Here is a 12984-nt window from a genome sequence, read left to right as displayed (position 1 = left end):
CACGTATTATGTAAGAGAAAAGTGCATTATCGGTAACCGAATAAGTAGACATTAATGACAAACCAGTTTCCTGGCTGTCTGCTCGTAATATTATACATTATACCGGCGATTACCAGGTGTCTCACGCGAACAATTGGACTGCACTACCTCGTCCTATGCGACCGGTTTCGGCGCTCCAAATCTCGCCGCAGTACCTACTGACTTAGTACTGACGCAGACTTGCCGCCGGCAGATAAACAAATGACGCACGACTGTCTCCGGGCGGGAGGGGGAGTGGAAGAAAAAATGGAGCAAACCACGCGTGGCCACACCGTATATAAGGGCAGAGCTTTAGCTAAAGTAGCACAGTTTGTCCCGAACAGTCTTCAACACACAATCAAAATGGCATTCAAAGTACGTTTTGTTTAGTATTTCACTCGTAATTAAAGCGCTTTTAAACCGATTTTGTTTTCGACCGCTACCCTAATTTCAATTAATTTTTTTGGGGAAACATGTACATTCTATTAAACATATTAATAAAAATTCCTCGCTTAAATTTATTCTTCCTTTTATTTGACAAAGAGCGCTTAAGCCTGAGTAGGCATTTTCAGGACTGGTAGATGAAGATGCCTAACTTAGGCGAAAACGCTGGTTGGTCAAATTATATAAAGTAAAACATAGCCAGGAATTTTCAGTGATATTTTTATCAAAATCATGAACAACTATGGATTTTTATCAAGAAACGTCTACAAAAATATCAATATTATTTTATTTTACATTTAGAAATTTTCGGTTTTCGCGAAATCATCGTTTTAAGTTCTATTCGACAGATACAGATTTTATTTTTCTGGGTTACTTATATTAGAAATTTAATTGTATCCAATATTTTAAAACATAATAATATGTGATATTTGTACATTTAAGGTATGTTTTTATTCAGGAAAACAGGATTATTGTCCATATTTATTAATTGTTTATTTTTTATTTAGGTTCTCGTCTTCGCCTGCGTCCTGGCCGTAGCTCGTGCTGGAGTGATCGCCCCCGTATCTCACTACGCCGAACCCGCTCAGGTTCACTACTCCGCCCCCCAGGTTCAATATTCCGCGCCCCAAGTTCACTACTCCGCCCCCCAGGTATCTCACTACGCCGCTCCCCAGGTTTCCCACTACGCCGCTCCCGCTCAAGTAGCCCACTATGCCGCCCCAGCTCAGGTCCACTACGCCGCCCCGGCTCAGGTCCACTACGCCGCCCCCGCTAAAGTGGCATATGCCGCTCCTGTGGCCCACTACGCCGAACCAGCTAAAGTAGCCTACGCTCCCGTCGAACAGTATGCTCCCGCTGAATACAACTTCGAATATTCCGTCCATGACGAGCATACCGGAGACATCAAGAGCCAGCAGGAATCTCGTCACGGAGATGACGTTAAGGGATCTTACTCTCTGATCGAAGCCGACGGAAGCCGTCGTACTGTCGAGTACACCGCTGATGAGCATAATGGCTTCAACGCTGTTGTCCACCGTGAACCCGCCCAGCACCCCGTTGCCGTCAAGCCCGTCGTGAAGGTTGCCGCTCCCGTGTACGCCCATGCCGCCCCTGCCTACGCTCATGCCGCCCCCGCCTACGTGCAGGCCGCTCCCGCCTACCAAGGATATGCCGCTCCTGCCCAGTCCTACTACCACCACTAAGTCCTACTGAATGACCATACACGAACTTAGTTATAAGTAGCTAATACTGTAAATAAATTATTTCTGCCTTAAAACTTATTTAATTTAGTGCACTGTTCCTTATAAACATATTTTTTATATCCGAGCATATACGAGTATGCATATGAACATATTTAAGTACACGAGACAGTAAAACAAAAAGAAGGATTTTGCTAACTTAAAAAAGAGTTTCAATTGAATTACTTTATAAAAAATTCTCAGAAGATAGCGGTGGGTAGCGATTATTAAAAACTGATAGGTGAGTTGTGAATTTTTTGACAACACATCTTCTCATGCACGCGCGCCGATTATTCCGACTCTTGACATGTCCATCTTTAAGTTTTTGTTGGATTTGGTCATGCCATGTCTTTCTCGGTCTTCCTCTATTTCTGCATCCATCAACATTCGCATTGTAAATATTATATAGTATAGTAGTGTTAGTATTCAAAAAATTAATACTAAGAAAAAAAATAGCATAAAAATGAAATAAAAAGATCATAAAAGGGAGTAGACATATAATAGTTCTAATTTTACTTTCCTTTTTTATTTTTCTGCTTCCATTTACAATTATATTTATTACTAAATATAATACTTATCAAACAACAATAATTCATTAGGTACATGTAGTAGATGTATGAAAAAGTCAAAGTTATAAGTTAAACTGGAGATAAAGTGAAAATGTATTTAACAGATCTGATAAAGCTATAGTATTTACTGAATAATATGTCGATGTTACTAAAACTGTCATTCTAGATAGTCTTTATTATTCGGAGAGTGCTATTTTTTTATTTAATTAGTCTGTGAGCGTGGAATGTTGAAGAATACAGGTACAGAATGACGAGTTCTACGGACAGGGGCTCAATATGAAATGAAAATGAGAAAGTTCAGTTTTAAAAAAAAAATATTATTGTTAATTGACTATTGAACTAAGCCAAAAAAAAACAAATTATTTTCATGTATCAGCGCTTTGATTTTTTTAAGTTTTGTATTTATTTAAAATAAAACACTGTAAATTTACCACACAAGAGTTTAATACATTAAAACACGACTGGTTTTGGGTAATCAGTATTACCCATCCTCAGATGTAAATATAAACTAAACTAAAATACATACACATATTAATACTTAGGTACTGACAGGGTCGGGCGGAAGGGGGAAGGCAATGTGAGGTGGAGGGGGTGGAGTTTTCCTAATTGTGGGGAATATTGATAGCAGGGGTGATGCATTTTGAAATATAATATTATTAATTAAAGTTTTATCTGAGTTTAAATTTTTTTGTATTCCAACATTTTCTAAATTGTTCATTATGATCCCTTTATTTATGCCCGTATGCAAAAGTTTGATTTTGTGTGAATGAAATGAATGGTTTGTATCTATATTATGGTTTGCGAATTCAGAAAAACTATTACTAGAAAGTCCACGGCGGTGTTCGTTAATTCTAATTTTTTCCAGTTTGGTCGATATATTTGCTGTTGCAATCTCCACACGTAATTTCATATACACCGCTTTTTTCTTAAAGTGAAATTTTCGATTTGGAGTTATTTAGTATTTTTCCTAAATTATTGTTAGTGTAGAACGCGGGTTGGATATTGGGGGGTAATAGTTTACTAATATTTTAAGATACCGGACCAGTGAATAGAATTTTCTTCGAGGATTTATTTTCAATTTTTATATTTTTATTTGCTGAGTATAAATATTTAATTTAATAGAAAAAATGTAAATGAATAAAAATAAAAATAAATTCATTAAAATTTTTTTTTCGTTTTCAATTTTCCGTAGGGCTGAAGTTTCTCATTTCTGGGCTATCAATTAGGTTATTTACAATTTTATTGCGAAAACTCATATCCAACATGATACGCCGAGTTGCGAGATTTTGAATTTTGTGAAAATTACATAAACTCGTTTGGTTTAACAATAAAAACGTCTAATTTTGGGCGTTTTGATGTGACTTTTAACAAATTTATTTATGTTTTGCTTTCGGCTTCTTTGAAACTAGAACAGAAGCCGAAAATCAGTTTCGCCTAAAAATCTTGTTTCGCTCAGTTACTAGAATGTGTACGTGCCGGCTTGAATGCAGCTGGCTGCTGCAGCTTGATCCAATTTCGAAATGTGGTATAAATTTTTGGGGAAACTCTACTTTGTACTGGTTTTTTTTTGGTTTTTATTTCGCACCACAACAAGCCAGGAGGCCCAAAAACAGTGGTGAATTACGGTGCAGAACACCCAGGCTTGAAAAAAATCAAATTAAATTTTTGGGTTCTCATCAAAAATCGAACCCGGAACCTTTCGTGCGTGAGTCAAGCGTTTTGACCACTACACCACGGAGGCCGCATAATGATGTTTTAAAAATTCAAAAAATATGGTAAATGCTGATTACCTGGCAATATGTAGGCCATATTTTATTAGATTAAATTCATTTGCAATGACGGGTATTTATGTAATGGAACTTTGTTTTATTGTTAAATCAGGATCTGAATATTTTAGTACTCAGGAAAAAAGCCACTATCACAACACCAGGAATAAAAGAATCGGGTTGTGGTCTCGTGGCTAGTGTCTTAAACACACGTCTCAAAGGTCCGTGGTTCAAATCCCACTATACCCCAACTTGATTCCCATTTTATAATAGTGAGTTATTTACAACTCGTTAAAAATGACCCTCAAAACGAAATACTTGAGTAAATCATAAGAGCGCATAAAAAATTTTTAAACAAAAAAAAATCCATAAGCGAATCAATCATTTTTGTAGGCAGTAAAAAAATATAATAAGCTTCCAAAAAAAAAAGATAATTAATTGTATTAAAAAATTTACAGAAGTGTTTCTAGTAAATTAATGTTTTTATTCTATAAAATAATATTTGGAAGGTGCAATTTAATAAATTTAAATGAAATTAATGTAACAATAGACACCACAACCTTTTATGATAGTTTAACAGTTTGTGTTTTCTAAACTTTCATATTTATTTGTTTTTTAATATATTTTATTTTTGTCTTTTAAATAAATTCTTGGTCAGGCTGTAAGATATTGCTGTAGGCAATAAGTCTGCCATTTAACCATCCATACCTTTGTTTTATTCTGTATTTGTCACATCGCTCATTATAGTTAATGAATATTTAATATTATTATTATATCGGGTTGTGGTCCCGTGGCTAGTGTCACGGACTCACGGTTCAAAAGTCCGTGGTTCGGATCCCACTCTACCCCAACTTGATCCCATTTTCTAATAGTGAGTTATTTATATTGTTGAAAATGGCTTTCAAAATTAAATATTTGGTTAAATCATAAGAACGCAAATATTTCTACTTTAAAAAAAAAAACAAAATATGAAATTCGTTGAATGAATAACTCAGTGTTCAGCGCGTTGACTGGTTGTAAACTCGCCCTTCGGAAACAGCCGAACTAAAAACCGTTGGGTCAGTTAGGAATGGGTTGAGACACCCGAGGGGTGAGGACTTTGGAGGAAAGTGGGACTTATGCCAAAAATCATATAATTTAAAAAAAATCAGAATGATGTCTAAATTGCCTGTATCTAGCGATTATTTAAGATTCGAAAGAAATTAAATTGATACCAGTTATTCGGTAACTAATTCCTTTCGTAAATTCATTTGTATCGTATGCGAGGAAACGAGAGTAAAATACCATTTTTATTACGTTAGAATATTTGTTATTAAGGTAGTTTTACAATTCAATATTTATTGTTCCCTGGACTGACACCTAAAGCGTCAGACTAATCACTTCACCTTTCTGTAACAGATGATCGAGATACTCCATAGTTGGTTTAACAATAAAGTGCCCTAGGCACTAGAGACAAATGTTGGGCGTCTCCTTAAGAGACCGAATAAGGAATGAGGAGATAAGACGCCGTACAAAGGTGACCGATATCGCAGAAAGAGTGGGAAGACAAAAATGGCAGTGGGTGGGACATGTGGCGAGACAAAAAGTCGATAGGTGGACCCCCAGAATATTAAACTGGAGACGCTACGGAAGTAAAAGGTGACTAACGACGTCGTCAAACTCGTGGGCCATGGATGGAAACAGAGTGCCAAGGACAGAAAAACATGGAAAATTTAGAAGAGGCTTCTATCCAGCAGTGGAGAGAAATGGGCTCATAAGAAGAAGAAGAAGATGCAGAAAGGATGATTTATTTTATTCAGGTATTTATTTATTTCACATTGATTAACGGTTCACATTTTCACGGACTTATCATGGATTTTTAGGCTGTGCCCGTGCTAAGCGATAAAAATCAACATTAGGGGAAAACATCCGGTAAATTCAAACAATTACATTAAATAAACAATTTTTGAAAAATAAGATGACATTCATTTAAAACAAATCGAGTGAAACTATACAATTGTAATAAATTAATAAAACAACGTTGTTTTTAACCACTATTTTTTATTTTTCACCCACCGGTTTCAAAGCAAACAAGCTTCTTTGTCAAGGTTTACGTAACTAGTTAACCTTGACCTTTTAGTTTGTTTGCTTTGAAACCGGTCGGTGAAAAATAAAAATTAGTGGTTAAAAACAAAGTTGTTTTTATTAATTTATTATAATGAAAAACCATAAAGTTAGTGCTTCAAATATAAACTTTATACTATACAATTATAGTTAAAAACATAATTTATAAAACAATATAGCAATTTAACATTAAATTACAATAATTTACAATGATCTTGTAATTGCAATTTATAATTAATTTGACTAAAAATTCTAGTTTTCATTTTATTTCAAATACTTTAAATGACTTGTTAATTGAATCGGCATTCACTTCGTAACACTTCATTATAAATTATTATGAAAATAAAACTTTGTTATTAGTGTTACACAATTTTTATTATTTTACAAGAACACTACTACAGTTTCGAGAGAGCACTCCTTCCATCGACGGGTGATATCAAACTAATATAGTAAACGCAGAATATTGTTCACAATGTCATAGAATTTAAATAAAAAATAAACAATAAAAATAGTGTAAAACTAATAACAAAGTTTTATTTTCATAATAATTTACTTTAGATGATAGTTAGCTATTTCTACATTTTAATGCATTTTTGTTTTTATTTTTATTCTTTGATTCTTCTAAATACCTGTAAAATATAGTATTTTACTCAACTGGTTTTTTATATTGTTCCCTTTATTTTAAATAGATCAAATTTTTAACCTCGGTAATGATGAATAATAGAAAATGTATACATATATGCTGTAAATATTCAGCATTTATTTATTTATTAATTTAATTAACTTTTCATGTGAGAATGTTACAAGATAATTACAATTTACTATTTCTTCTACATGGGAAAATCCATTAGGAAAAAATGAATAAATAACCAACCAGTTGTGCAATATTCTCTTCTAAAAAATCGTTAATTTTATTCAAATAGAATCCAATATACGTAATAATAGAATCATTACATTAATAAGACTTAATTGTAATCAAAATAAATAAACTCGTTTTATTTATGATGTGTGAATTCAAATAATCAATAACGTAATAACAGTCTGCTCAACACTTAACTATAAAACCCAACATAAAAACTTTTTTTTCATTAAGGAAAGCAATAATTATTAAGGATACAATAAATAAATTATTCAATTGAAAAATTACATTGACTAGTTCTACATTATTTTATTTATTGGAAGTTCGGAAAGCAATTAAACATCGTACTTGAGGAACGTACCTGTATGTATTTGAACTTGTTTATTAAGTAATTTGTTAACGAACCCAAATCATTTGTAACTAATAGATTTTAACACCAATTACTCACAGTTGGCCTTAAGAAAGTAATCGTACGATAAGTAATATAAATTAGTTAAAGATAGAAATAAATATAATTAATTGAGATTGAATAGACGGACATAGGTAAATTTTATTTCTCCTCCTATACAGGATGTTTTAACCCTCTATCTCGCATGCGTAGACTGTATAACATGCTACACCTTTACACCGCGAGAAACCATGAAATCTTTTGCAAACTTCATCTTTAAATTCAAATCAAATAGCCGGCGACGGTGGCATGCTTCTCGACTCAATATCTGCACAATACTTCGAAATGTAGCATAGATGCTTGGACTAGAGAGAGGTAATTATTCTTATGCTAATATAGTCAATGTTAAATATTTATAGTCTACAAAAACGTAGAACTAATATTGATTCCATATATATGTTCGGCATACTAAATGGTATAATCGATGTTGCATCATTACTGGGACAAGTAAAATTCAATATTCCGACTCGTAGGTTGAGAAACAATGAAGTACTATTCATCGATCAGCATAGAACAAACTGTGCCCTTATTCTCCAATAAGCCGTCTTTGTCGTATTGTTAACTCACGACAAGATCTGGACTTTTTTGCTTTAAGTTTTCAATGATTTAAACGAGCACTAAATAAATAGTCCAGATCTTGTCTTGATATCCCTTATGTTTGTCAATGCTTCTTTTCTTCTTTTTTAAATGTTTTCAACTATTCTTTTATTGTAATTTATTTTTTTAATGCATAAAATATACAATTTTATCATAGACACAATTATACCTATGTTTTTTATATCCCGACTTGTGAGAAAATTCCGTGTGAAGTCGGGATTCTTCAATATATAAATCAAAAATATTTATTAACAAATTAAAACAATATACACGTAATCAAAACAATATGCAAAATAATCAAAACAATGTACAAAATAATTATAGAAAAATGTTAATTATAAAAATTTTATATTTAAATTTAATATTTGATATTTAAACCCTATAAATTGTATACGTGGACAATGTCCGTTAATAAATAAACAATACCTATGTGCACTGCTTATATTCCTACTATTATTTATTTTTGTTATTGTTTTTGTTATGATTTTTTAAAGCATGTTTTTTATATGAATATATTTTTTAGTAACTTTGCAAACTGAAGTTCTTTGTAAAAAAAAAAAAGTTCTTGGCTGGTCATATTATAACTTATCTCAACAATATTGACATCGCCTAATCCTAAGATATAGAATGTCAACCTATAATCCGGATATGCATAATTCAAACCATAGAGGAAAGTTAATTTAATTATTCGCAAAGAATATGAACTCTATATAGATTGATGAAAGGGAGGAGGATATATGGACATCGTCGTTCCCACCCCTCGTTTCCCTTCAATTCCTTTGATTTTTTTATTTTTGGTAAAAAATATAAAACATATGTAATTAACAGATTAAACAAAAAGAAAACAAATAAAACATACGCAAATAATGACTACGGACTAAAAAAAATAATGTAACTAAATAATATGCAATAATATAAGTAGAAAATGACAAACAGTGAAAACCGAGTGAACGCGGTCGAAATGCGATCCCTTGTGTGGGAATGACGAGGCAAATTTGTCGAAAATCAAGCGAGAGTGTAAATCTGAGTCAGGTTTATATAATTGATAAGATTAAGAAAGGGTCTCTGATATGGTTTGTTCGTGTAGAACAAATAGATGATGAAAGATTGGTAAAACAAGTATATTTGGCGCAAATAAACGGTAACATGAGACGAACATGAATAAGGAAGACGAGATATGATCAGATAAACCAAAGTCTTTAGTCTGGTCATGTCAAGAGCAGGCAAAACCGAGAGGCATGTATGAATGGGAAAGAAGCTAAAAATATATGCCAGGATAGACGTGTGTAGCAGTCCATTCTCTCGGCCTATCCCAAGAGGGAAATGGCGTAATGGTAGTACTATTAGTGAAAATAACATTGACGTTTTCAACCAATCAGAAAAAAAATATTGATTTTATTATAAAGTGGTCATTCGCGGATACTCAGCATTTTCATAGACTTGACGCTATATCCTTGGTTAATATCACAGTGGTGAATATATTATAAATGACACGTGATAAGAAGGGGGGGGGGGGTCGTGACTAAGTATTTATACAGAGCTTTCTGTCTAATTAAGTATAGTTTATTTTTAACCGTAGACAATCACCTTACAATGACATTCAAAGTAAGTTACAGAGACACTTTTATGAAGATTGAAGTTTTTTTATTGTGCCGTAAACTGCTTACTTATCTGATGTGACATCGTTCTCTTTGCTTAATGAATTTAGGAATTCAACCACGATATGCCTAGGTGAATAATTAAAATCCTGTTCTTGAAAATAGCTATAACTGCTACCCGAATGATGAAACGCTTCTTCAAAGTTTTTGTCTAACGCGAAAAGAAAACAAGGCAATACAATTTATTTCCGATCTCTACTTTTTTTATGCCAAAATGTTAAGTTTGATAAATTGAGTAGCTAAGAAAGATTTTTGTAAATGAAACAGTTTCAATAACAGTTTTTTATTTTAGTTTTATTTCTTAGTTATGAATATAATATTAATGATTACTTTTAATAACGAATGTCATACGACAAAATCTCGTGCCGAGCAATGCACATTTTAGTATAGTGGAAAAAAAGTTTCATTTTACAAATAACGGTTGTTGGGACTTTGAGCCGTAAAACTGTAGATTAACATCTAAAATACCATTTTTTAAATCATTTTAGTAATCAAAAGTGTCTCGATTTTCATAAAATCGTTTATTTTCAAATTAAACATTGTTACTTAGTATATGACCTCACAACAGATTATTTATGTTTTTCTTCATCTCCAGATCATCGCTTTCGCTTGCTTCGTGGCCATGGCTCAGGCTGGAGTGATTGCCCCCGTGGATCACTACGCCGCTCCCGCCCAGGTCCACTACGCCGCACCCGCTCAAATCCACTACGCCGCCCCCGCTAAGGTAGCCTATGCCCCCGTCGAACAGTATGCCCCCGCTGAATACAGCTTCGAGTACTCCGTCCATGACGAGCACACCGGAGACATCAAGAGCCAGAAGGAAACTCGCCACGGAGATCAGGTTCAAGGATCTTACTCTCTGATCGAAGCTGACGGAAGCCGCCGCACCGTTGAGTACACCGCTGATGAGCACAGTGGATTCAACGCTGTTGTCCACCGTGAGCCCGGTCAGCACCCCGTTGCCGTCAAGCCCATCCTGAAGGTTGCCGCCCCCGTGTACGCTCATGCCGCCCCCGCCTACGTGCAAGCCGCCCCCGCCTATCACGGATATTCCCAGGCCGCCCCCTCATACCACGGATATTCCGCCCCAGCCCAGTCCTACTACAACTAAATGTTCCATCCTATGCCATTGTCCCGAGACGAGCTAGATATAAGTAGCTTATTTATAATAAATTATTTTTTCCCAACCTCTGTTTTATTTTTCTACTATTTTAAGCATTTTTTAAAATGCTCGATACATTTTTCAAGCCAAAAATATATAAACATAAGAAAGTTGCACAGGTGTATTTGTGTAGTACCTGCATATTTCTGATACAGTATTTTAGACAAAAAAAACAGAGTTAATATGCCTACTGACAATTACACTTTCAAATTACACTTTAAACGTTTTTAAATTAAGAAAAATACGATTTGATCATTCCAAATTATATATTTTTTGTAAGCGGCTGGTTTTAAATTATTATTTCCATTTATTTATTTAATATGTGCTTAAAAATTTTTAAAAAATTTTCAAGGCATACCTACATACAACGATAAATAAATTACCGTAAACTTTTTATATACAAAAATTAAAATACTGGTAATTAGAGATTAATGCAATGATTATTAGTTTCATAATGATAATTGCCTCAAAATCAGTAAAAAAATTACTTAAAGTATAAAGGCATAATGATTGATAAAAATACTAAATGGAAGGAGGCAATAAATAATGTTGTTAACATAATGAGAAAACTTATAAATGTATTTATTAGATTAAGAAATATATTAACTATGTAAAAATTAAAATCAATTAACTCTGCATGTGGCCCAATCCATATTACAGTACGAAATTATCGGATAGGGTGGTGCATTTAAAGCAAATATTTTACCGGTCGAAAAAATACCAAAATTCATTATTAAAGTTTTATAAAAAAACCCGTCTACATTTCCCCCTGTCTAATTGTTTTTAAAAAATAGGGTTTTAGATAAAGAATCGTCATATAAAAAGAATCATTTACTTCAAATCAATAAAGACAATTTAAATGGTATTGTTTCTACGTCACAAAATGTAAATGCGCGACCTAGAATAACTGGCAACATCTTAATTCCAAAATTAAAAACAACTACAGCACAATATCATTATACTCACAGAGAAAGATTTTTCTTTAATGCACTGAAAAGGGGAAATAAAAAGCGCAGTTAGGAATGCAACATATTTAAGAAATAACCGAAAAGTTATATTTATAATTCCTTTTTGTGTAGCACTAATTAAAAACAAAGTTTTTTTAAATAATTTATATGTTATACTAAAAATACTAATAATTAAAAATATAATAAACAAATTATTTATTGTCAGACGTCACTCTTTATTATGTAGACAATAATTGTTTTTTCTTTTACGTAATGGGAAGCGTTGATGTAAATATATGTATTAAATTTATATTAAAAATGGTATTTTGTAGTAATACTGTAAACTTATATAAATATTTCATAAATCACAACTTATGACACCAAAACAATTATAGGCCAAAACAATACTCACTTATAGATTCAAAAACTACTCTTACTCAAACGAAAGACAAAACCCCCACAATACATCACATACAAATAATATAATCACTAGATCCTCAACACATTGATAACTTAAAAAAATACAAACTAATACCACTTTCGGACAAAGGGATTTTGGGTACCATTCAAATAAAATCTTTAACCTACTTCCACTATCTATTAAAACAATTAGTAACGAGAAAATGTATAAAAAGGCTATAAAAAAATGGATAGTGGAGCTAGGTAGAAGTAAAATGGATTGTCTCATTCGCCCATACCAATATTGAATCAACTGCTCCACAAGTGTATAGCTTATGTTAGGTTTTTGTTATTTTCATTTGTAATATAAATAATATAAATGTACATAAATACCGTGTTTTTAAAAACTGTCTGAATATTTGTAAATTATCTCTGTTTTTAAAGTTAGTCTTCTTTGTTTATTCTCAAATATAATTTCAAGAAAGTATATTGTTTAGTGTCCTCTGCACGGGACACCCCAGTGAGGTCACATTATTTTTATTATTAATTATAGTTTGTAGGCAAAAAATATAAATAAATAAAATATCTTAAAAAACTAAAAAAAAAAGAGTTACAGGCTCTTCTTTGAGCTTTTATTCAGGAACACGAAAGATGTTTATTATTATTATTATGGATAACTTATATAGCGCCATTTTCTCAATATAATACATCGAGGGCGCTTTATACGATTGATTAAAGACATTGCTTTTCCTACTGGCATTACAATTAGCAGGTCG

General features: G+C 32.8%; 1 protein-coding gene across 1 annotated transcript; it reads left to right on the top strand.

Annotated features, from left to right (window-relative positions):
- Positions 1-273: 273 nt before the first annotated feature.
- Positions 274-10826, top strand: LOC148274189 (uncharacterized). Its single transcript, XM_088237465.1, has 4 exons — positions 274-393; positions 969-1662; positions 9622-9647; positions 10296-10826. Exons 1-4 carry the CDS (start codon positions 286-288, stop codon positions 10809-10811), a joined length of 1344 nt encoding a protein of 447 aa, XP_088093591.1. The 5' UTR covers positions 274-285; the 3' UTR covers positions 10812-10826.
- Positions 10827-12984: the final 2158 nt, after the last annotated feature.

This window comes from Micrasema longulum, unplaced genomic scaffold, assembly GCF_059751315.1.
Source record: "Micrasema longulum isolate JH-2025_06_02 unplaced genomic scaffold, ASM5975131v1 h1tg001729l, whole genome shotgun sequence".
Classification (NCBI taxonomy): domain Eukaryota; kingdom Metazoa; phylum Arthropoda; class Insecta; order Trichoptera; family Brachycentridae; genus Micrasema; species Micrasema longulum.
This window is presented reverse-complemented; position numbering and strand designations above follow the sequence as displayed.